This window comes from Thunnus albacares, chromosome 1 (assembly GCF_914725855.1).
Source record: "Thunnus albacares chromosome 1, fThuAlb1.1, whole genome shotgun sequence".
Taxonomy (NCBI): domain Eukaryota; kingdom Metazoa; phylum Chordata; class Actinopteri; order Scombriformes; family Scombridae; genus Thunnus; species Thunnus albacares.
In genome coordinates, this window is record NC_058106.1 from 36,106,126 (window position 1) to 36,130,895 (window position 24,770).

Genomic DNA, 24,770 nt, shown 5'->3' on the forward strand with positions numbered 1-24,770 from the left:
GTTACAGTCTTTTTGGTGCCAACGTCCCTCTGTTTGTTGCTATACTTCCACCACAACACAAAGAGGGAACTTGATGCTAAAAAGACTGTAAATGTGTCAGATATCTACTTGATATGACTAACTCAGACTGCTGAAGCCTCATCTAAGCTTCACATCAACTTTTAAACACACTGTGATTTTGTCCTCCATCATTTACATTAAAAACACATATGAAGGATCTTTTAACAGCCAGTATGAACAGGAGGAACGATTCCAGCGAGGAAAACCTCTTTCACTGTTCATTCAGACACCTGACTGTTGTTTCAAAACACAAAAAAAAACAGGAAGCTTTAAAAAAAACAGGAAGTGACGCCATTCATGAACAGATTGAGGCTCACGTGACGGTGACTCCTCTCCAGTCAGCTGATAAAAGTCGGTTGTTTGTCGACAAGAAGCTGTTCTGCTCAGTCATTGTAGTTGTTCATGGTTTCTGTGGTCCTGCGACTATTACAATGAGGAGTTTATTCCTGTTCGTTTTCGCGGCTTTGGCTCTGACCAACGACGCTCTTGTCCGGTAAGAAAAATATATATAACCGTTAATACATTTTTTTTAAGCAACGTGAGCGCGAGTTACGTGAAGTAACGTTAGCGAGCCTCCAACTTACACCATGTTAACTCTGTTACCCAACACTTTACGACGGAAAAACGGGTCAAATTGCACATATAAAACCTAGTGTGTCTTTAATGTAGAAGCGCCACAGCTTTAAAGTAATCATTTGTTTTTGCTTCATATTTATAGCTAGCTAACGTTTGCTAGTTTATTGTCTCTTCTACTAATAATCGCTAATTCAATTCAAAGAGGCTTTATTAGCATGAGGAACACATTGCTAAAGCAAGTGTAAAATACAAAAAAAATGCACGTTATAAGTAAAGATCTACTAGAATGAAGAAATGTGTAAATTATGTAATTATATAAATCTATTTTATGTTTATAATTGAGGTCGTAGTGGTGGTTTCCTGGAGTGCATTATACTGAAAAGTGTTCATAATATTTCGCCCTCATGTATGTTAATGGAGTGGACAAAATATCAGGAACACCATTCAATATAATGCACTCAACTACACCGCCGTCGCCATCCACTACGACCTGCATAATAAAATATATGAGCAGTAAATCTATCAGCACAGTGTTAATGATCAGTAATACTAAATCAGTCTCTGTCTCTTCAGTGCATGTGATCTTCTCTTTGTAACAATCCCTACTGAGCTGATCTTGTGACATCAAGTTAAGCATGTTGCTTTGATCCCAGCACTTCTTTAAACCGTCTCTTTCAGCAGACAAAAGAAATGTTTCCCAACATGTTTCCATTCATGATACTGGTGTGTTTTTTTCACACTACTGAGACGAGTGTCTGTGACAGGAAGGAGTATAAAAGTGACTAATATAAGGCTTTTGTTTTGCTCATTGAGGTTCGCAGTCATACATGTTTGCTATCCAAACATGAACGGTGTGTTATAGTGAAGGAGAATAAAGGGTGAGGCTTGATCACACCTGTAAACCGTAGCTGCCAAGTTAACTGTTGCTCTCCTGCAGCTTTCCAGTCACAGAACCAGTCAAACATAAAACATAAGACTAGAGGCTGCGACTATCAATCACTTTAATTATTGATCAATCATTTATCTGTGAAATAGTGGGAAAAATGTTCTCAGAGCCTACAGCGATGACTTTGATTTGCTTGTTTTGTCCGACCAAAAGGCCAAAATCTTCAGATAATCACTTGACTGTTTAATATGTTGAAGAAAAACAGCAAATTTTTTAACTTTTTGGTATTTTTGCTTGTAAAGTGACTGAAATGAGTCATCAGTTATTTGCACATGAATTCTCTGTCAATCAACACGTATACATAGACTTTAATTATGATGGTATGTACCCATTTTAGTCGTTTATCAGGCAGAATTTAAAGCAAACAACAAATATGTATTTCCAAAATACTGGGAGATGTTTTTGTGTTTTTGCACAGAGACTTCTGTTGTGAATTATACTTCAGTCAAGCTGCCAAAAATGATGCTTCCTGTCCTGTAAAGACAAAGTATCTGGAGCAAATAACTCCAGTGTCGCACTTTCTCCCTTCGCTCAGTCAGCGGAGTTAAACATTTTGAATTATTACTTATCAGGAATCTGAATTGTTTTGTCCATATAGGAGCTAAAATGTCTCTTAACTATTGTCTATTTGATGATTTAGACTCTTGAAATGTCTTCATCTGTCTTTGCTGCGTAACTTTGAAATCAGATATTTTGCTTTTTTTTTTTTTTTGCTAATGTTGTTTATATTTTGTTGCTCATTTCCTGCATGTTTGATATTTTGTGCTTTTATTGTGAAGCACACGAAGCAACTTTTGTTTTTAAAAAGTGCATAAATATGAATAAATCTTTACTCGTTTTTATGTAAGTAAGCAATTTAAAGAAATAGTTTTGGGTGCATTTCTCCTAATATGGGACATTTTAAAGGCTAAATGATTAATCATAACTTATTAACTTCTATTTAGGGCTGAATGACTTTGAAAAAAATATCTTTTTGCGATTATTTTTACTGAAATTGCAACTGTGATATGATTTGTGATATTAGAGGGAATGATCATTTTTACATTATTATTCACATTTTCATTAAACAAACACATTAAAATGATTATGGTTGGATTATTGCAGCGATCTGCACCGAACAGATGTTTCCTTAAGTCTGTAGAATATGATGTGTAGTCCAGGAAGTCTCTACAGCCTTCTGGTATTTATAATGTTTCATTTAAAATGATATTTCACCTTTAACAAATATTGCACCTCCTGTGATTTAATAACTGCAGTCACACACACTGTGATTTTGATTTAAAAAGAAGTGATAAATTCATAGAAAGGATCGAGAGTTGCAGCTTTCGTTTGTGACTTTGCAGATCGAGCTACGCGCTAAAAATAAAAGTGAAGCCTCCCTTCAGTCTGTGGTCTCTCGTATGACTCTTCTGCTTCCTGTTTTTTTAACTCTTAAGAGTGATAATACGGCGACGGAGAGTCTTCCGGTATTTATCAGGCTTAATGAATCTTGCGCTGATACTGCAAGTCGCTGAAGTTTAGAGCAATAAAACGACTTGATAGAAGATTTAACGATCAGATCGGTGAAGTTATGTTAACTTAATGTTGCTGCAGCTTTCATGTTGCAACACTCTGAGTGATACTGCGTGCTGATAAGTGTTTTAAAAAGTGGGTCAAGTCTTATCTTCAAGGCTGCAGGTCGTGTTGATTATTTCAGTTTAACTTCAGTGTATCTTCTCAACGTTTCTCCTCTCACGCAGAATCCCCTTAAAGAAATTCCGTTCGATCAGACGTGAGCTGACAGACTCGGGGAAGAGAGCGGAGGAGCTTCTGGCCGACAAACAGTCCCTTAAGTACAACCTCGGCTTCCCGAGCAGCAATGGACCCACTCCAGAAACCCTGAAGAACTACCTTGATGTAAGCATCTCTCTCCAAACCCTGCTGACCTGTCCACCTGTTTTATAAGTCTTCACTTTCTCTAATGACCCTGTTTGGAAGCTAAAAGCCGAGCATGGGCGGGGGGGGGGACGCAACAAAGGTCCTGTTGTGTGGTGACCGCCTTTTTCTGTAAATCCTCCTCAGATGAACGGAGACTTGCCTGTCATGACAAGTAAATCTTCTGCACACACAGCTGTTTTAGAAAGGCTGAATCACTCTGATGAATCCTAACATCACATCTAGAGTGATGAAACCGATAAAACAGGAACCTTTAGCGTGTGACAGCTGACTCAGTGTCGACACCTGACCTGTTGATCCTCGTCAGCTGACAGGCCTTTGTTTGTTTGTTTGTTTGTTTGCTCAGTGTTACTAAACTATCAGGCAATACCTCCTTATCTTCAGTTATGACCTGAGTCAGCCTTGAAAGATTTTAATGGGAGGAACATGAGCTCTGGACTCAAAATAAGATATTTTAGGTCGTGTCTCAGGCTTTTGGAAACATTTTTCACCATTTTCTGACATTTTTATAACTAATCAGCTATTCTATTAATCAAGACAGATCAATTGATAGTGAAAATAATAGAGCAAACACGTGATAATCTTCTCTCAAGCTGATATATTTCAACAGGTTTCCCAACAGTCCAAACCAGTAAATAACTGGTTCGATGGTGAAATACTAAACAAATATTAAAGAACTGGCTTCACACTGTCGCCTTCATCCAGATTTCGGCCATATTGGGGAAAAATAGTGACTCAGATCTCTGCTGAAGATCTCGCAATCACATAAACATGCTGTTTAAAGGGTCACTTCACCCGACTTGAATTTAAAAAAAAACTATGAATCTAAACATGCAGATAGTTTTATTTGTCCGTCTTTAAATATTCAAAACTTTATAACAGCAACGTTTTCTTCCAGATTCAGTGTCTCCTTTATTCTAAATAGTGCACAGACTTCACTTTGAACACATTTTACTGGAATTACTTTCTACCAAATAAATAGTTTCTATTGAAACTGTCTGCTGATACGTAAAGTTTCTTGACATAAATGTAACTTTTAAGTCATTTTTAACACCATTATACCGACACACATATGTGAAAAAATGTGTTTCCTGCTATAATCTCAAATCAGCCTCTAATTACAGCATAAATCACACACGCTGCTGTTAAAAAGGGAAGTTCAGTGAAGCTTGAATGACTTTACAAAATTCACACAGCGTTTAGAAACGACGGCTCTCAGTCACAGGAAGTGAAACTTAACTTCCTCTTTTTTTTTTAAGACGTATGAAGTAATCGTTTGTGTTTTTTTGTGGTGTAATTGTGAAAGTTAAACGGCTGATTTATTGACATGACTCAGAAACAATTTGACCTGAGTCCCACTGACACTGACTGACTGACACCAGCAGCTGTGAGGCTTCAGATTCCTCGGTTTGTCTGGTAAACTCGCTTTGTACAATCAGACCTTTTTGACGTTGTTAAATAATTAGACCTGCTTGGTTTGTTTCTCTGCTGCGGGTAAAAATGACAGATTACTGTAATCTCTTCTCCTGAGTGGGTAAGATTAGCTCCAGAATAATACGACTAAATCTCTACAAGCTCTCAAGATACTGATGGTTGTTGTTATTGATGATTATATTCATGTTGTTCTGTTTTTTTTTTTTTTTTTTGGACCAGGCTCAGTATTACGGTGAGATCGGCCTGGGAACCCCCCCTCAGCCCTTCACTGTGGTGTTTGACACCGGTTCCTCCAACCTGTGGGTTCCCTCCGTTCACTGCTCCCTGTTAGACATCGCATGCTGTAAGTCCTGCAGACACATGTCAGCTGTAGAATGACGTCTCTGAAGTGCAGATAGTCTGTAAAATGTAACTAGAGCTGCAACGATTAGTCGATCAACAGCAACTGTTTTGAAAATTGAATAATCTTTTTTTTTTTTTTTTTTTTTTTTTTTTAAGGTAAAATGTGAACATTAGCAGGTTTCTGCTTCTCAATTGTGACTTTTATGTGTCATAAATGATCGTAAACTGAATATCTTTGGATTTTGGACTGTTGATCAGACAAAATAAGACATCTAGAGACATATTAACGAGCATTTTATACTGTTTTCTGACACTTTTTGGACGAAACAATTAATCTAGAAAATAAGAAATCATGAAACTAGTCGTTCATTGCAGCCCTAGTTTGTTTTTTTTGACTTAACTGTAACATCTTAGACTCTGGATGTGTCTCCTTGAGTTATTGTTTAAGATTAGTCCTACTCACTTATTTTATGGATCTGGACAGCTGCCAGGTTGATTTTAAGGAGTCTTAAGTGACTCTAGGATGTAATATTTTATATGACTGTATTAATAATATTATTAGTGTTTTTTATCAGCATATTTGACTCTGATATTTTAATATATTTTGAGATATATTTTGCATGATCTGATTTATTATGTCAGGCAGCAACAGTGTGAGCCGGTTAAATGAAGGTTAATATTATAAAACATCTTTTCCATTTCTTTCTTTGCTTTTTTGCAGTGCTTCACCACAAATATAACTCTGCTAAGTCCAGCTCATACGTGAAGAACGGTACTGCCTTCGCCATCCAGTATGGAACCGGCAGTTTGTCAGGATACCTCAGTCAGGACACATGCACAGTAAGCTTCATCACACGTCAGCGTCACAGTAAACTGTAGCTTCACTGGAGTTTTATGTGAACTTATGTTTGTTTTTCTAGATCGGGGACATATCGGTTAAAAGCCAGCTCTTCGGGGAGGCCATTAAGCAGCCCGGCGTGGCCTTCATCGCAGCCAAGTTCGACGGGATCCTCGGCATGGCCTACCCACGCATCTCTGTGGACGGCGTGGCGCCGGTCTTTGACAACATCATGAGTCAGAAGAAGGTGGAGCAGAACGTCTTCTCCTTCTACCTGAACAGGTGGGAGAACAGAGAGCTTGTAGCATGTTGCTAAGTGTGTTTACATGCAGTTAAGTAACCGGGTTAACTCAGAGAAACCGAGTTATGTTGGTAACCATGGGAACGTGTAGTAACCTGGTTACTGTAAATCTGTTTATACAAGCAGCTGATCAGTAACCAGGTTTCTCTCCTACTGAAATAGTCAGATGTTCAGAGGTGGAAACCAACTTATTTAGACTTCTACTGGTTAGTTTCTGTTAGATTTAGTTAAAGTTTAGTTTGTTTGCAGTCTTTTGTCCTGAACATGCATATTCATAAAAAAGCAGATTAGAAACCTGGTTATGTGTTTAGATGGCAGAGAAAAATAAGGTTTCTCTAATCCTCTACCCAGATTACTGAAACCAGGTTTCTCATTTACATGACATTTAAGAAATCAGCTTACTGGAGAAACACTAAACTGTAAACACACTGAAGGAACCTGTGCTACTTCTTTCATTACAATCCTCTCTTTTTTTTTTTTTTTTCCATCTGCAGTTCAGTCTTTGCCTAAACAAACATTAGCTTAACATTGGCACTGTATTGGTATCGCTATCATACTTAGTCAAAGTCCTAGTTAGCTTGTTTTCTAGCTAACAGAGCACTGATAACGCACTAATGATTCAGCACTAACGTAGCATAACTTAACTGCTATGTTGCCGCCAGCTGGTTTGGAGTGTGGAGCATGAATCTGTCAGTTCTTACACAAGCAGCCATCACTGGTGTCAGACTAGGGTCACTGATAACACATGAGACTAATGTGCAGGTGGTTCATTCTCACAAACATGGTGATTACACTCACTCAGAGTAGAAAACATATGATGACATTTATTGTTCCAATATTCTTGTTGCTCTTCTAAAGTTATGATTCGACCTTAACTGTATCATTCCAAGAGTAGGTGTTGACCAAAATTTAACATAGATAGATGCTGTAGAAGACAATTTATTATGTCATGATTGTTTGGCATTAAAATTGGAATTTAACTTTGACTTTTAATTTGACATTGAAGCAAGTAAGAGGACAGAAACACGACTGCAAATGAATGATAACGTTGCTCCATAACTGCTGGGTGAGGAAATGAGTAACTGGGAGACAAATACTGTAAACATCTAAAAAAACAGAACTATCTGCACAGCTTGACGCCACCGAGGCTGAACAAGGAAATGTTTTGGGGTTTTTTTTTGTGGGTTTTTTTTGGTAATTTCTGTAGAACGACACACTAACCTCATTGTGTCTGTCAGGAACCCGGACACCGAGCCCGGCGGTGAGCTGCTGCTGGGAGGAACCGACCCCAAGTACTACACCGGAGAATTTAACTACGTTAACATCACCCGCCAGGCCTACTGGCAGATCCACATGGACGGGTGAGAATGTTACTCCACACCCTCAGATCTGGTGATGTTGTCATAGTTTCTCTGCCTGGTTACAATGACGAACACAGCAGCAGGTTGCAACACTGAGGACAAAAACATCAGTGTGTTTCTAAGAGACTGTTGAGCTATTAGATGGTTTATTAAAAACACAAACCTTTTTTTTAATTTTTTATTTTGGAGATTGAAGATGACAAAACTATTAGTCAACCAGTCGTTCACAGACAGTAGTTGTCATTAAGTCAAACATTTGCTGGCTGCAGCTTCTCAAATGTGGGATTTTCTGCTTTTCTTGGTTTTACATCATATTAAATCTTTTGGTTTTTGACTGTTGGTCTGACAAAGCAAGACATCTGGAGACATCACCTTAAGCTCTGGGAGCCATTTTTCACTTTTTTATAGACTAGATAGTCGAAGAAATAACAACCAGATTAGTAAATAAAGAAAATAAATGTTAGTTGCAGCTTTAATCACAGGTCTGCTTCAGTGTGTAATGTCCTAAACCCAACATGATACAGAGATTACATGTTGGATACTGATGTGTGTGTTTTTTTTTTTGACAGGATGGCCGTGGGCAGCCAGCTGAGTCTGTGTAAGAGCGGCTGTGAGGCCATCGTGGACACCGGGACGTCTCTGATCACCGGCCCCGCCACGGAGGTCAGAGCCCTGCAGAAGGCCATCGGAGCCACTCCGCTCATCCAGGGAGAGGTGAGATAGTGCTGCTGTTAAAGGAACAGTTTTACTGGTATTCTGTGGTTTTCCTGTGGGTTTCTAACACATTCTGAGTGTGTGTCTAAAGTCTGATATAACTTACTTCTTTGTTCTGTTGTCCAACAGCTGTTAAATATGTCACTGAGTCACACTGTTTCACTGGGTGACACACTAATCTATTTCCCACAAAGGTTCAAAGGTTTCATTTATTCATCCATAAAAACAAGAGCTGTGCTGTAGTGAATATTTCCGACAGCAGGGTTAGTAGACCAGCCATTGTTAAGAGGAGAAAATGATGCATTTGCTCCTCTTTGTTTATTAAAACCTACAGTAGGCAGCTGTTTGAGGAAACTACTGAACCTTTTCTAAAAGTGGAAAGACATTTGTGAGATTTAAGTCTTCAGTAGGAACCGACAGGCTTTGGTAGAGAGACACTAACACACTGATGGTTTGTTGACAATAATAAAAAAAATAGAAGCCTTATTTCCTCACAGCTACACTAAAACCTGATCTGCTGTAGCATATTTTCAAAATATCAGCATTTTATGTCACTATGAAATGTGTATTGTAGAACAATTAATGATGTAAATTCATTAATTTTACTCCCAAGTTGTAGCAAATAAGAAGTTGAGCACAAATTTGAATTCACTACAGATTCAGTAGCCCAACCTTGTTTCCCAGGAAAACTTTTCATTCAAACAATTCAGTTCAGCTTCGGAGGAAACGACAAGCAGAGACAAGACTCAGAAACATGTTGAGTCAGTTTTGCAGGTTTAGAGAAATCCTCGTTTAGCCAAGTTGAGTTTTAGCTGAATTTACTGTCTACCTCACACTGAAAGAGTCACATCTGGTTCACCAGACATATACAATAAGATTTACTTTATATTTTTAGGATATAAAAAGTTTTGAATAAGTTTGAAAAATACAGTACAATAAATTAAGATTAAATAAAAAAGTGTTGGCTTTACTGTCTATTTACTGTGTTTATGTTGCAGCTTTATTTTCCAGTCATGTCTATTGTACTAATAAGTGAACGCCGTTTGTGTTTCAGTACATGGTGAACTGTGACAAGATCCCGTCGCTGCCCGTCATCACCTTCAACTTGGGCGGAAAGCCTTACACTCTGACCGGAGAGCAGTACGTCCTCAAGGTGAGAACTGTGTGTGTTTTATTATTATCCAGCAGGAGGCGACAGAGAGTCAGCTCCTGCAGTAAACAATACAACCCTGTGACTGTGTGTTACGTCATGAGAAACCAAACAAGTGCAGCTTTGTTTCATTTGGCAAAGCCCAGGAGGAGGCTGGTTTGTTGTCTGAGGAGAGATTACAGAGATCCATGTTTGTTTTTCCTGATTTGTCACACAGCCACTTTCAGATTATCAGGTTTATGTTAAAGGTTATTATTTTATATTACTGTAACATTATAGCCACCCTGTCTCTGACTGTGTGTGTCTCCTTCCATGTATCCAGGTGGCCCAGGCTGGAAAGACGATTTGTTTGAGTGGCTTCATGGGTCTGGACATCCCTCCCCCCGCTGGGCCCCTGTGGATTCTGGGAGATGTATTCATCGGCCAGTACTACACCGTCTTTGACCGAGAGAACAACAGGGTGGGCTTTGCCAAGTCCAAATAAGCACATCCTGCATGCGAGCAAAGCTAAAAGTCCAAGTTTTGGAAGACGAAAGTCTGTGCTGCACACGTTTTCTGTTGCTTTGCAATCAAACAGTATTTAGCAATAGATTTTGTGTAGAGTTGAAATGCACTGATCTGAAGTTTTTACGATTTCTTGCAGAGAGTGAGAAACCGCAGATTTGATACGTTGTGTGATGTGTGTGTATTTGATCAGGGATCAGTTGACTGTATCGGTAGTGACCTTTTCAAACATCAAACATCTTTTAGTGAACTTTTTTTTTTTTTTTTTTTTTTTTAAATCAGGGACCTGTTTTAAACAGAACGATTTTAATTTGCATTTTAGGGTGAAGCTTGTGGACCTTTGGGATGTATGTTAATGTGATTGGCCTGAATAAACACTTTTAAAAAGATAATTTGTGTCTTCTGTGTTATTTTGATTTAATAATGGGTAAAAAGCAATCAGTTTTACCTAGTTGTCTTAAGGAATAGTACAACGTTTTGGGAAATACTGTAATTTGCTTTTTTGCAGAGAGTTAGATGAGAAGATTGACTTCTCTCTCATATCTAAGCTGCAGCCAGCACCAGTTTAGTTTAACATAAACACTGTCTTCATGAGCATATTTCCCAACAATTTCTTGGCCAAGTATGGTAACTTCCTTGACCCTCTGCTGGTTGCCTGGCAACCTCAGGGTAACAAGACTACAGGAAGTCACTGCTCACTGATGAGAAATAGTCACAGAAGCCTAAAAAACCACAACATGTCACTTCAGGTTTTTGAACACATTAATGACATGAGATAATGTGTTCAAACCTAATGTTGAAAAGAACAGTTCAACATTTTTAGAAATACATTTACTCACTTTGTAATGTGACACTATCACCAACAGCCAGTTAGCGTAGCTTAGCACAAATACTGGAAACAGATAACCAGCCTCTGTCTAAAGGCAACGACATCTGCTAATTAACATGTTTTATCTCCTTTTAGAAGAACCTCAGTGTAAAAACAACATGATGTGGATTAACAGGGGTTTATATGCCAAACTAAGATCCTTACCAGTAGCAGTGACTTCCTGGAGGTTGCCAGGCAACCAGTGGAAACTCCAGGAAGTGACTGTGTCAGCTAAGAACTAGTCTTGCTCGTAACCCTCTCATAAATCTAAAACACAGCTTTTATAAAACAAGATATAACATGTTAACTAGTGGGCTTTAGAAGCGGGCAGATTTTGTTAGCTTCAGACACAGCCAGACTAGCTGTTTACCCCCGTTTCCAGGCTTTATGCTAAGCTAAGCTAACTGTAACTGTCTAACTTTATATTTAACAGACACAAATGAGAGTGCTTTTAAGATTGTATCGTCTACTTTTGTCTAGTTATTTCACTCATTTCCTGATCTTTAGATTTGACTTGTTTTTTTCTTTTTCTTGTTTTATTTATCAGTGTGGGAAGACTAGCGACCGCTATGTGGAAGCTAATGAGGATCCAAATAAAGAATAAACAGTGGTATCAACAGGAAAATACATGGACATTTCCCAAATTATCAAACTATTCCTTTAAATATTAAAACATCCTAAAGGTGACAGATGTGAATCATTTGCACAGAAAAAAATAATTTATAACCAGCGATTCCTTATAAACTCAACAAATCCTTCAAACTTTATTATTCTTTCTACATCATCATCACTCTAATGTACAAAAAGTCAAATATACATTAACCAAAGATTTATCCATAACAGTAGTTATTGTACTTAACCTGCTCAATAAAATACAGTCCACATATAAAAGTCTTCTCAGCTGTTTAGTATTCAGTAGATACAGTTTGTCTTCACATATTTCTCTCACTGTAAAATCCAAACACTACTGGTTCAGTTTAGTAACGTTTGTACAGAATATGTGCAGAGTGAGACAGAAATCATAACAGCACTACAGCGACCGCCGTCACCGCAGACAGAAACATCCATCAGTTTTGGGGCCCTTTGGTTGACTCATGTTGTCATCTGTCGTCCTGACCTGACTGGAAGTAGGAGTGGGTGATATGGACAAAATCTATCTTGGTCCATGTCATTTTATATAGTAATAATGACAGGCTACTGTATATTGTGATGTAGTAAATTTCCAAGGAACTCAATTAAAAAAAAAAGGAATAAACAAACCAATAACATGAGAAAATGGGAATGTCTGTTTTTGGATAATAAACTGAGTTAAACACATGCAAAACATTTAAATGACTCCAACACTTTCTAGAAAGGCACTCCTATTAATGGTTAATAAATCATTTATCAATGCTTTATAAATCAGGTATAAGGTATGAATAAGAACAATTTTTGGGTTGCCAGGTTTAAAATAAAATCTCCTTAATGGACCTTTTTACCTCTGACTTTCTGGAAAAGAGCTGCAGAGGATGCTAGCACTTAGTTTCCCATCAGACTCAGCTGTACTTTATTTAGCGCTGATTAGCAAATGTTAGCATGCTAACACGCTAAGCTAAGATGGTGAACATTATAGTAAACATTAACTAAAAAACATCAGCATGTTAGCATTCTTACCTGAAAGCATCACTGTGCCTATATACAGCTTCACAGAGCTGCTAGCTCTCATTAAACAACTTATTAACATTTATAACTGCAGATTTAATAGATTATTATATGAGTAGATTATTAATAACTTACTAACATTTATAATACATTTAGAATATAAACTTTTGCTGATGGCTTATTAGAAAGTGAAACCTGGCAACCAAAATAGTATTTTTTTTTAATACTGTATCTATGAGGCATTAATAAATTATTTATTAACCACTAATAAAGCTAGTTAGAACTTGAAAAAGGGTTCTTATCAATTTGTGACATTGCCCACAGGTCTAATGAAACCAGAGCTATTAAAAGATAATTCTGGTTTATTGTAACTTGGGTTTTACTTTAGTTTTGTCTGTTATAATAACATTGTACTCACCAAAGTTATTGTTGAGATCACAGCAACATCCTACAAAGATGTCATCAGGGGCAAAAACACTAATAATCAGACGATCTGGCAAGTTTTAAATAAACCAAGACCAGCACCAGGCCAGCAAACACATTCAAACGATACGATGTGCAAAAAAAAGCTGAATAATAATTATACAGTTTAACTTTATAGATTATTATTTTGGAACTCTCTGCATCTTGTACTGTGTTTTACCTCATAAGTTCTTTCCTTCAGCACCACATGAAATATGTGTGACGACACTTTCTGAGTGTTGCTGAGTCTTAACTGACACAAAAAGCTGTGTGTGTGTGTGTGTGTGTGTGTGTGTGTGTGTGTATGTGTGTGTGTGTGTGTGTGTGTGTATTGATGGGGTGTGTGGACAATAATTCATGCCAGTTATCCCAAACTGAAACTGAGCACAACTGAAATATTGGTAATAATTCCTCACTTCACAGGAAAACTGTGGCAACTACGTCAGGTCAAAGTTGACACAGGATGTTTATCTGTAAATTGTGATGGATGTTATAACATTCACTTTTGTTTCCCACCTTTTTGGTTAACCTGTGGTGTGTTTAAAGTCTGATCGTCTGACTGCTTGTGTTTTTTACCACGTTTAAATTTGTTGTAGCGATGTCGCTGCAATATCTTCAGTTAACTTGATGAGTTTGTTATTACCAACTGATATCATGACCAAAACTATGAAAATAAGACCCAAGTTGTATAATTCTGCAATTATCCTTTAAAGGTTCATCTTGGTATAAAAGTCATAGAAAGTTCTGTTCATCATTTCACAGAATATATCGTCATGTCGGCCAATGCTAGTCAAACCTATATATTTTTAAACACTATTCTAAGATACTCACAGTAGCAAATAAATACTTTTTGGATGCTTGAATCTGTTGTTGAGGTTTGGCAAATATCCCAAGATGTTGAATCTTCATCCTGGACTGCTGACACCTCTGCTGGAGGCTGTAATATCCAAAAAGTGACAAGAAAACAAACAGCGTTCTGCTCAGTTTCATGAACATTTCCCTCTGACTCGAGTTTGACCTCTGACCTCTGCTGTCAGCCCTCCTGCTCCTGGCCTCTCTTCTCTCTGTCTGAGTTGGTATTTCCATCGTCATTGGGTTCTGTGCCCTGGCTCTCCTCCCCGCCGTCAGACTCTCTCCGTGGGGCTGCCGGGTCTCTGACAACTCCATCCATCTCCACCTCCCCTTCCAACTCCTCCTCAGTCTCCTCCTCCACCCGGCCCACAGTGTCCGGAATAATCTCCACCTCGATGTCCGAGGAGTCCTCGCTCTCCTTGAACCACACCTGCTTCTGCCCCTCCTTCCTTTTCTTCCTGGTCAGGATGGACCTCATGCTGTACTCGTCCCCGTCTCCTCTGCCTCTCCTGGAGGGCCTCACCGATGGGCTCCCCTTGGGGACGTGGTTGGTGAAGACGCCGCAGGAGGAGCAGTGGCGGCTCCGTCTCTCCAGGGGGATGACCCGGCTCCGGCCCTGGGGGAAGGTGCTCCGTCTGGGGATAGCGTTGTTCCAGCGCCTGGATCCCCCGCGGCTCTGGTCGGCCTCGTTCTGGAAGCCGTCGTTGGTGTACTGCAGGGAGTCTCTGTGGCCGGTGCGGGGCTGGTCGGACCTCAGACAGGAGCCAAAACACTACAGGCAGGAGAGAGACCCCTCATTAATACAGCAGTTAATGAAGCATAGAGGATATTGAGGCATTGTTCAATGTTACAGATGCCACCGTGGTTCCCAAGAGTGAGCTAGGTTCATTTGTTCTGTTTTAACACAGAGCCCTTCTGTGGATTTCAGCTGATAAATATTCATCAAAGCCACACAGGAGGAGCTCTGAACATGCAGGCATTAAACAGCTGAGGCTTTCTCTGACGTCTGACTGTACGGAGGTGCGTCTGTGTCCTTCTTCACAGCCAGAATAAATAATAAATTAATAGTTTCAAAGGGGAAAAAATGTTTTATTTAACAAGTTATTGACTGCTGAAAGTTATTTAATAATTTGAAAGTGTTTTTACTTTCATAACTCCATATAACCAACATCACAATACCAGAGTGATACCATGAATAAAATCTATCTGTCTAAATCCCAAAATAAGTGAAATAAAATGAATGAGACCAATCTAAGACAATTAATCAATTAGATTCTAAAATAAAAGTAATACAAATGTCATTTCTTTACCTGCACACAAACTAATGTAAAAAAATAGTGTTTTTAGGTGGAGATGCTACACAAAACAAGAAATACTGTAGTTACACCACCTATTCAAAAACCACATATTATCATTTCTGTTTGTGTACAGAGTAAAAAAAAACAAGTTACAGCATTTAAGTGAGTTTTAGAGGTGCTGGTAGGTGTATTTTTGAACATTACTAAGAGTCAGGATAGCTAGTTAGCTAGATAGTTTCTCCCTGCTTGCAGTCTTTATGCTAAGCTAATACTAATATATATAATAATATAAAACTCCTCCTGGCTCTATATTTAACACACAGACAGGAGATTGGTACAAATCTTCTCATCTAACTCTCAACAAGAAAGTGAAAAGGCGTAGTTCCCAAAATGTCGAACTGTTCCTTTAATATGAGAACACATAGTGACATATAGCACAATAAAATAGGACCTGAAAGACGTGAACAAAACAAAACAAAAACAGAATAATATTCATGGCTGTTTAAAGACCTGATGTGAAGCCAGTGTTTCCAAATGAAGTTTGGATTTTATAGCTCAAAACATGAAGAGTACTGACCTCACATATTTTGTCCATGCTGGTGTTTCCCTTCCACAAGCGGGAAATCAAGAAGCCAATCACAATGAAGCAGAGGACCAGCACAGCCGCCATGATCAGCCCCAGGAGCGCCATGTCCCCCGCACGGTAGCCGATGTTTGAAGGAGACGGGATGGCGACGGCTGCAGAGAGGACAGGTGAAAATTACACCTGCAGAATTTATATACTAAATATACTGAATTACAAACAAACAGACAAAAACGTGCATATATGTATAAACCTGACGATATTTAGGAAAATCTAATTTCATATTGACAACCTGTGATAGAAGGACTGTTCATTCATATGTGGGAACACAAAATGTGTGACATTTAAAATGTAGTTGTGCAGACATTTCCCACCAAAGATTCAGTGAACTGTTGCTTTTATGTGATGTTAGATATGTTGCTTCTGATTCTTGCTTATTTAAGGGTTTGTAATTTAAAAATAAGTTTGGTGTGAAATGTCGTCTCTAATTTAAAGTGTGTGAAAATGCTAAAGCGTATTTTTGTTTGAGTTTATTTGAGGACAAATCAAGAAAATGATAATGTGACAACAGCAAGAATGTTAAAAGTAAATAGTCAGTAAGATCCGTGTAAGATATGATATAATTTATAGGCCAATTTTTGAGATTTTTTTCATTAGTGAGATTTGTACATGATGGGTTCACCTCTTAAAATAAGTTTGTTTTGAACTAAAGGTGTTCGTAACACAAGAAATAGTCTGAAGATTATGTTTTATGTTTAGGAATAAATCCAAAAACACGTATAATTATCATTGAGGTCTCACAGTATGTTATGGTTGAACATACAGGACTCACTAAAAATAGACACCAGTTACTGTATGGAGGGAAAGGGGGTGAGATCATTTAAAAATCCGGGACCAATTTATTTTGTAGCGCTTTTTTGGACCCAATAGAGCAAGATACTATTGACTGTATGTAAATATGGATGACGTGTCTCCACTTCCTGCCGCTATGCAAAAGTGAAACCAAAGTATCTCCTTTTAGGGAGCTGCCATTAGAGCCAGAGTCTGTGCAGTAGTCGGGACGGAGGTTTGAGAGCGGCTGTTACAGCTGTCAATCATGATGTCACCCCCCCCCTCCCTTTATGTCATCAAATAACTAATTAAAAACAAACTTATCTGAAAAATGAGCACTTGGACAAACATCAGCATGATAAGAACAACCTAAAAAATATATTTGACATGCAGTTGGATTTTTTAGTTTGGGTCATGTCTCATCCGCTAACATGGAGGGGGCGGGATTTATGACCTATACTGCAGCCAGCCACCAGGGGGCGATCCAGATGTTTTGGCTTCACTTTTGGGGATCTTTATATACAGTCGATGCAAGATACCACTACTAAATATATACTGCTTGTTAGAAAGTGATAGTAAAGACATATATATGTAAGAAAAAATAAACACTTCTTGGCTGTTTATTGTTGCTATAGTGACATGATGTCATTTTAATGTTATTGTAAATGAGCAGTAAGTATCACAGAGAACAACAGTGGTCTAATGAACTGACGGTCTTACCAGGTATGACCTGAACAGAGAGGGCCGCTGTACCAAACTCCCCCGTCGTCGAGTCCACTGCTCTGAGCTGCGTTCATAAAAACAGTTTAACAGTTTAGAAAACTGCAGTAAAGTGTCAGTGAATGTGAACAGAGATGCTTTATTGTCTTCTAAAAAGTTGTCAGTTTTCACGTCAGTCACCTGAAGCGCGAAGGACTCCGTCTTCACAACTCTCTTCAGGATCACGAAACCGTCTGAAGTCACATTGACGTAGCTGCTGTACTGCACCTCATACTTCACATCTGGATTCAAACCCTGACACACACAGAGAAATGCACAAAAGAAACTTATTTAAGAATTTTATTATTATTTTATTATTATGGGAGGTGTAACACAGTTCCACATAGAGAGCACTCACAGTGGCGAAGTCCTCGTCCCGGGCTCGGGCCCTGAAGGGCCGGTTGGTGCTGCGGTCTCGGAGGATCATGCTCTCAGGGACGGAGTTGCTATAGATAAATCCCTCGTATCGTTCCTTCTCAAAGCGAGGAGGGTTCCTGCTCTTCTTCATCACATCGATGGTCACCTGCGTCACCGCGAACTGATCCCTGTTGGTCACCTGTGACGCCTGACAAGTCCACGGTCAAGAGAAGTGTGTTAGAAACTGATGTTCAAGTCTTAATTTGTCTGATCAATCAAGTAAAATCTATAAGTTGTATTGTTTTGTTCATCTGAAAATATGTTCCAGACTGGATTTATTTACCAGAACAGTGAGAGATATTGGACCGACAATATCAGCAGCTTTAGCCATGGTGATGTTTCCTGTTTCCTCATCAATCTGGAATATATTTCCTTCGTTTCCTGAGTATGAAAGAAAAACATCATAAGAAACAGATAAAAAGAAAAGCAACACTGTGATCTGTAGCCGGAACATGAATATATCAATGCATCAATCAGAATATTTTCTAATGTTTACTCTGTCCTCACTGATACAACTTATAAGTCCAAACAATCAAACAGCATCACCAACTACAGTCTGGAAAATGACCTTAAATCACAAATAAACAAACTGTTTCAATAAAAACATCTTAAACTCCATGAAGGTTGGAGTTATAGCAGGGCTGTTGTATTACTGTTTGAGTAAATCGTCTTAAATTAATATAAATAAAATGTACTATTATTATTATTATTAATAGTAAATATAATAGGAATAGGAGTATCTTTAGCTGTACCTTAATTTGAATAATATTTTGAATTATTATTATTATTCCTCTTTTACCTGTTTGTATTTGGCAATGAATATAGGGGATTAATTCTTAAGGAGAACATATACTGGCTCTTTATGCAGCCCCTCAGTTCAGCCTCTGTCTGAAACAGGCTGTTTTAGCTCCTGTCTCTTTAAGGCCCCGCCTCCTGATGAGCCCACTCTGTTCTGATTGGTCAGCTTCAGGAAGCTTCCTCTGGCTACATAAACAAACAGTAGTAGCATTTCACTTGCTTTTCCCGTTCTTTACTCCAAATGTCTCTCATACTCGTACATGTTCGATCGCAAATGAAATCCAAAACATGTGAGTGGACAACGCAAACAACCTTAGCAACAAAGGCTACAGAACGGACGGCCGTTGGTGGGTATATGTCAACAACCTGATATCATCATAAACAAAAATGACCAATTAATCTCCACTAGAATCAAATGAAACAGATGGAAATAAAAGTTTGTTTGTTAGTTCAAACCTCTGAGTATTCTGTAGCTGATGTGCTCGCTCCTGTTCTTGTCTCCGTCTCTGGCGAACACCGGGCCGGGCTCCAGCATCAACGGCCCTTCCTGTGGATTAAAATCATCATTTGTATTCATTTATACAGGTATGTCTCACTGGCAGGCCTATAAAAGCAAACATCTGATGAGCTCTCAGCTTGTGTCATCCCAGGGATAGTTATAGATCAAGTGTGTTCACTGTTTTTTAACGTTTCATCAACACCCCTCTCCGCTGTCTATGAGCAGAAGTTGCCCTCGACAGTGGCTCAAGTTCCAAGATACTGGAGGTTACAGCATTTGATGTTCAACTTCAACACATGGCTGACAACTAAAGAGTCTACAGTCATGCTAGTGATCTCTGAGACTCTACTGAGACACAACAGTGCTTTGAGCTAAATGCTAACCTCAAAATGCTAACATGTAGAAAATGACAATGTTTGCACAGATTAAGCAGGTAATGTTTACCATGATCACCATCTCTGTTTAGCCCATTAGCATGCTAACACTAGCACTAAACACAGAGTACAGCTGAGGCTGGTCATAAACCAAAGTATTGGACAAAACTGAAATTTAACTTGATGGTGCTACAGGAAAAGTCAGATGATCATCATAGTTGTTACAATTTATCCTCTGGGGACCATGAATATCTGCACCAGATTTCATGATAATCCATCCAATAGTTGTTGAGACATTTCACTCAAAAAACCATAAATGTGAATCTGTTAGTGGCGCTAGAGGGGATCAGTCAGTATGATTGATCCTCTGGAGATGATGAATGTGTGTGCAAGATTTCAAAACTGAGGGCATAGGAGTACTGTATGGCTGCAACCAAGAGTTATTTGCATTATCAATAGGTCTGACCATTATCTTCTTTACTAATCGATTGATTGTTCAGTGTATGAAAATGTCAAAAAATTGTGGAAAATGCTGATCATTATTCCCTGAAGCCCAAGTTAAGATGTAAACAGCCCAAAGCTGTTGAGGGAATATAGCAAATATACACATTTGAGAAGCTGCTACCAGAGAATTTTGGCATTTTTGTGTTAAAATAATGACTTAATATATTTATCAATTACTAATTAAAATTAATAATTAATCACTGCCAATTAATTTTCTGTCAGTTGACAAATTGATGAATCATCTAATCATTCCAGCTCTAGAGTACTATCATGTGTAGTGGAGTTCAAGGGGCCCAACAACAAACTTTTGCCGCGGGGCCTCAGAGGAGGTTAATCCAGCCGTGTTCATCGCTCCAGTAGAGACTCTGGAGGCTTGTGGTCGAACAACAAGTCACGCACACACCTAACGTTGAGTCTTCCCTTCATGAATCTATAACCATAAAGCGTCTTTGAAAGCAGACTCACCTCTTTCTCGGTCAGATTGACTTTGCCTCTGTAGCCGCCGCTCACACACAGTTTGGCGATTCCCAAGTTGGTCCTCGTACACGGCTGAAACCACGGCGGCCGGTTATCGACGTCCTTCACGTGCACCGTGATGGAGGCCACGGACGTGAAGAAGGGCTCGTTGGAGGCTGAACCGTTGAACGTGTCCTGAAACATTTTAGAGGTCAAAGGTCAAAGAGAAGCAGACTTTACCTGGACGTTGATGCTTTTTTTTAATGATTATTGTACCTGTACGTGTAAAACCAGAGAGATCTTTTGTACGACATCGTAGTCTATGATGCTTTTGACGAGTATCTTCGGTGTGTTGATGTTCTCCAGGCGGAAATATTTATCCTGGTTTAACAGACAGAAAAAGAGAAATAAAAGGCTGTAGATTTGATTGTCATCTGAGTAAAAAATGGTAAAGACGTGTAAAAATACTCTGCTTTGAATAATAATTTCTCTAATATGTTTTTTCCACCTAAATATAAAGTTACCTGGTTACATCTCCTCCCTCACTGAGAAACCCAGAATCTATAAATTTATAAATATTTTTAATTTCTAAAGTTTTCCTGTTGGACACAAGATGTCTCCTACGTCTCTGTAAAATTAATTCTCAGTGTTTGTGCACTGGAGGATTCAAGTTTCTACATCACACTTGTGTAAGTTGAATATTGGATCAGGATCAGCTCCAAACTGGTTGTCCCCCTCCAGTCAAAAACATGTTTTTCTTCTTGTTCCTTCAGTTGGACGTTGTCCTCTTCACTGTGCAGAAACCAGTTAAAGGTTTGGACACACCTTCCCACTCACTTGAATCAGAATGTGTGTTCAAACTTTTGACTGGTGCCGTACGTACAGAGTTTGTTTTCACCTTCATCTGCTGAAGGAGGAAAGTTTCTCTGTGCTCACCTTAAATCACGATTTGTGACATCACAACTAGTTTGGAGCCAATCGTGGTCCAGTATGTGACTTACACAAGTGTGATGTGGAAACTTGAAGCCTCCAGAGCACAAACACTGAGAATAGACTTTACAGTGAAGGAGGAGACATCTTGTGTCCTGCAGTTAAACTTTTTAAATGAAAGATATTTGCATTTTTATAGATTCTGCATTTTTAATGAGAGAGAAGGAGGATTTTAAGATTTTTTAATTTGTTAACCAAACTTTTTATGTGTGGAAAAACCACATCAGACACAATTTATTAGTTCAAGCAGAGTTTTGTATTAAAACATATCTGGAAGGGATCTATAGACTGAGATTGTTGATGAGCACAGAGAAACTTTCCTCCTTCAGCAGATGAATATGAAAACAAACTGCACAGAGAAGAGAACAACATCCAACTGAAGGAACAAGAAGAAAACATTTTTGAGTGGAGGAGGACTTTAATACATCTTAAGGACAGAATTATTTTGTTATGTTGGGACTACAGGAACAAATTAGTTGCTGAGTTAATGCACCAATGTTGCATTGTCACCTACTAATAAACAAATAAACGTACAGTAGATACGTTTTGATGTTTCCATCACTCAAAATAACTTTCTACTCATCTTCATGTTGCTTTAAAAGAATAAAACCAGTGAGATCAATCACTATATGGTTGCAGCAGATATGATCTCACCGTTGCAGACTCTAAGCGGTAGTACAGCGGCTCTGAGTCCACATCTGTAGCTTCTATCAGTCCGATGCTGGTGTTGACCGCAGTGAGCTGCAGGAGACAAAACTCAGAGTCAACATCAGATCACAAAGTGAGACAAACTGTAAATACATGAACATCTGGAACGCCGCTCACCTCATTCACTTCTAGTATGTAGTGGTTTTGTGCAAAGTTCGGAGGGTTATCGTTCACATTTTCAACCAAAACTTCAACAGACTCTCTCACCTTGAAGAGAGAGAAGAAGAATCAGATCAGAGCTGATGCTCAGGATAAATTGTTTAAATCATCCGAGCACCAATAAATACTCATGGCAGCTGTTTAAAATGCATTTGCTTGGTTCGTTAGATTACTGTTTGCGTCTTTAACAGGTGATTTTGTGTTTGCGACTGATGTACTCACTGATGTGGAGCCTGCTCTGCTGCACCGAACCCAAACCACCAGAGTTGAAGTGGACAATGACTAAAAACACAAACCAGTTACATGAAGTTTAAAGAAACATCTCAAGTTTAACACAAATACTGATAATTACATCGTCATATGACAATAAATAAACACTCAAGGAGCACTTTTGCTTTAATATCAGTATATATGTATAGTTGCAGTATTGTTTGGGCTTCGTTACCTCATAGTCCAGTCCTTTCTTCACCATCAAGGCGTTCCCTTTCAGGTAAAACAGATCGTCAGGGTTCACGTCGACTGTCAGTATTACATCACTGTTGGAGATGATTTTAACCAACTGGACGTCAGCCGTGTTGTTTTCTGCGACCGTCACAGGACCAGGAGGCACCGTGCAAACTGAAAGAGAGGTGAGAGGAGTCAGAAAAATCAGATTTTAGAGAGAAGAGTAACAATGAACACCATTAAGTGGGATACAACTGACCTCTACAATCCTTAAAGACCAATTGTGAAACCTGACTCACGCCTATGCACCCACACAGATGAGTAAACTGTCATTTTAGGGCCTTTACTGACGAGGTTTATATCCTAACTTCTCTACTAAATGCTGTAACGCTTTTCTTAACCTTAAAACTAAACCGACTGCAGAACATCCATCGTTGGATTAACCTGTTTGGGTGCTCCAAGGTATAACTTTGCTGCTGTTCCCTTATTAACTGCCTGACTCTATTGTGTACATTGTGTCCCTTCCAACTTCCCACTAAGTGCAATACAAACAGCACCAGAGAGACCCAGAGACTAACCAGTGCTCCTGTGCTGGAACAATACTACCTTACATGAAGTTTTCTGTGTGTCACTTTGTGGTAATTTGATTAAATACAACTTTGTAAAGGAATATGCACCATGTGAGTGTAATGTAGCTGAAAAAAAAAAGGTTTTAAATGTAGATTTTGACACAGACTCCCAAGTTAGGACCCAAAAATTGGGTAATAATGCTCGACCTGTCTTAGTTATTGTGTTTAAGTCGTGCTAATTCCCCCCAAAACCAACTGACATGCTGTGAACCATAGATTTTTTGGGGCGTCTAGGGGTCTTTGGCCCCCGAGCAGTTGCCTGAGCAAAGCAGGAAACCTTGAATAAATGGTTAAGAACAAGTTGTGGTAGCTGATCAGCTCATGTGAAACTCTTTTTGCTCACCGTGGTCCTTTGACTGAACACTTTTTGTCAATTTTTTTTCACTGTGTCACTTTGTACACATGAAATAAATTTAATCTTTTGCATCTTTGAAGCCTCTTCTGTTTGTTTTTGTCAGTGTGCAGGTGATCTGTTTATGAAATGAGCCTTGAATAACTCTCATCTTAATACTTAACCTAATCTAGATTTAGTCGTAAATCAAATCTTAACGTCAGCATCAAGTGCTAAACATAAACCAGTCCACTGAAAAAGTGAGTATTTAAGCAGTGGTTCTCAACCTGTGGGTCAGGACCCCCTCAGAGGGCCCAAAATCTGAAGGGTCACCAGATGATTAAAGGAATAAAAGAGAAAATTAAGATTTCTACTGCATAAAGTTATGTTTATTTTTTCTTCTCTTCAGGAGAAAAAATACTCTTTAGTTCTTGACATGACAGGCTCACAAACAGATAAAGCTTCATGGGAACCATTGCTTTAAGAGACCAAAAAACTGAAAACATGAACTCTCCCTCTCAGCAGCCTCATCAACATCCACCGCTCCCCTCCTGCCCTCACCAGCAAACCGATGACGCCCTCAGCAGAAATCAGAGCTCTACTCACGTCTTTGAGCCGGACAAACTGTACAAAAGCAGACGGCGACGACGCATCCGAGGAGAACGTTCACAGGTTTGCTCTTTGATTTCAGTTCCATGTCCTGATTTCAGACGCACCAACAAATGAAGTCCTGAGGAGGATGAGGAGCCCGTGGTACCAGCTGGTACTCGTCCACATAATGCCCTGTCTGTGCTGCCCGGCGAGTGGGAGTCGACTACAGTTGCAATGTTTGTGACTTCATCTTACGGGCACATATTGCATTAAGCGCCTGCCAGCAGAGGACTTGCAGCCTCCCACAAAAATACTTGCATCTGTTTTAGCTGGACGGGTCACTCTGTATTGGTGGCCCTGCTGCATTCTGGGAGGAATCCAGTAGAGGAATGTTAGCAGCTGGAAAAATTTCTCA

At 39.0% G+C, this 24,770-nt stretch overlaps 2 protein-coding genes across 2 annotated transcripts; one reads left to right on the forward strand and one right to left on the reverse strand.

The window, feature by feature from the left end:
* Positions 1-388: 388 nt before the first annotated feature.
* On the forward strand, positions 389-10,553 carry ctsd (cathepsin D). The gene is made up of 9 exons (XM_044356965.1): positions 389-553; positions 3,322-3,478; positions 5,171-5,294; positions 6,015-6,133; positions 6,214-6,413; positions 7,671-7,793; positions 8,363-8,507; positions 9,562-9,660; positions 9,980-10,553. Exons 1-9 carry the CDS (start codon positions 492-494, stop codon positions 10,139-10,141), a joined length of 1,191 nt encoding a protein of 396 aa, XP_044212900.1. The 5' UTR covers positions 389-491; the 3' UTR covers positions 10,142-10,553.
* A 1,216-nt stretch (positions 10,554-11,769) lies between these two features.
* On the reverse strand, positions 11,770-24,770 carry cdhr5a (cadherin-related family member 5a). The gene is made up of 14 exons (XM_044356977.1): positions 24,371-24,770; positions 22,806-22,978; positions 22,583-22,642; positions 22,319-22,408; positions 22,148-22,234; positions 20,780-20,884; positions 20,513-20,698; positions 19,127-19,217; positions 18,156-18,253; positions 17,814-18,020; positions 17,597-17,710; positions 17,417-17,483; positions 15,860-16,020; positions 11,770-14,756 (listed from the first exon to the last, which is right to left on the reverse strand). The coding sequence occupies exons 1-14, from the start codon at positions 24,459-24,461 to the stop codon at positions 14,166-14,168; spliced, it is 2,121 nt and encodes a 706-aa protein (XP_044212912.1). The 5' UTR covers positions 24,462-24,770; the 3' UTR covers positions 11,770-14,165.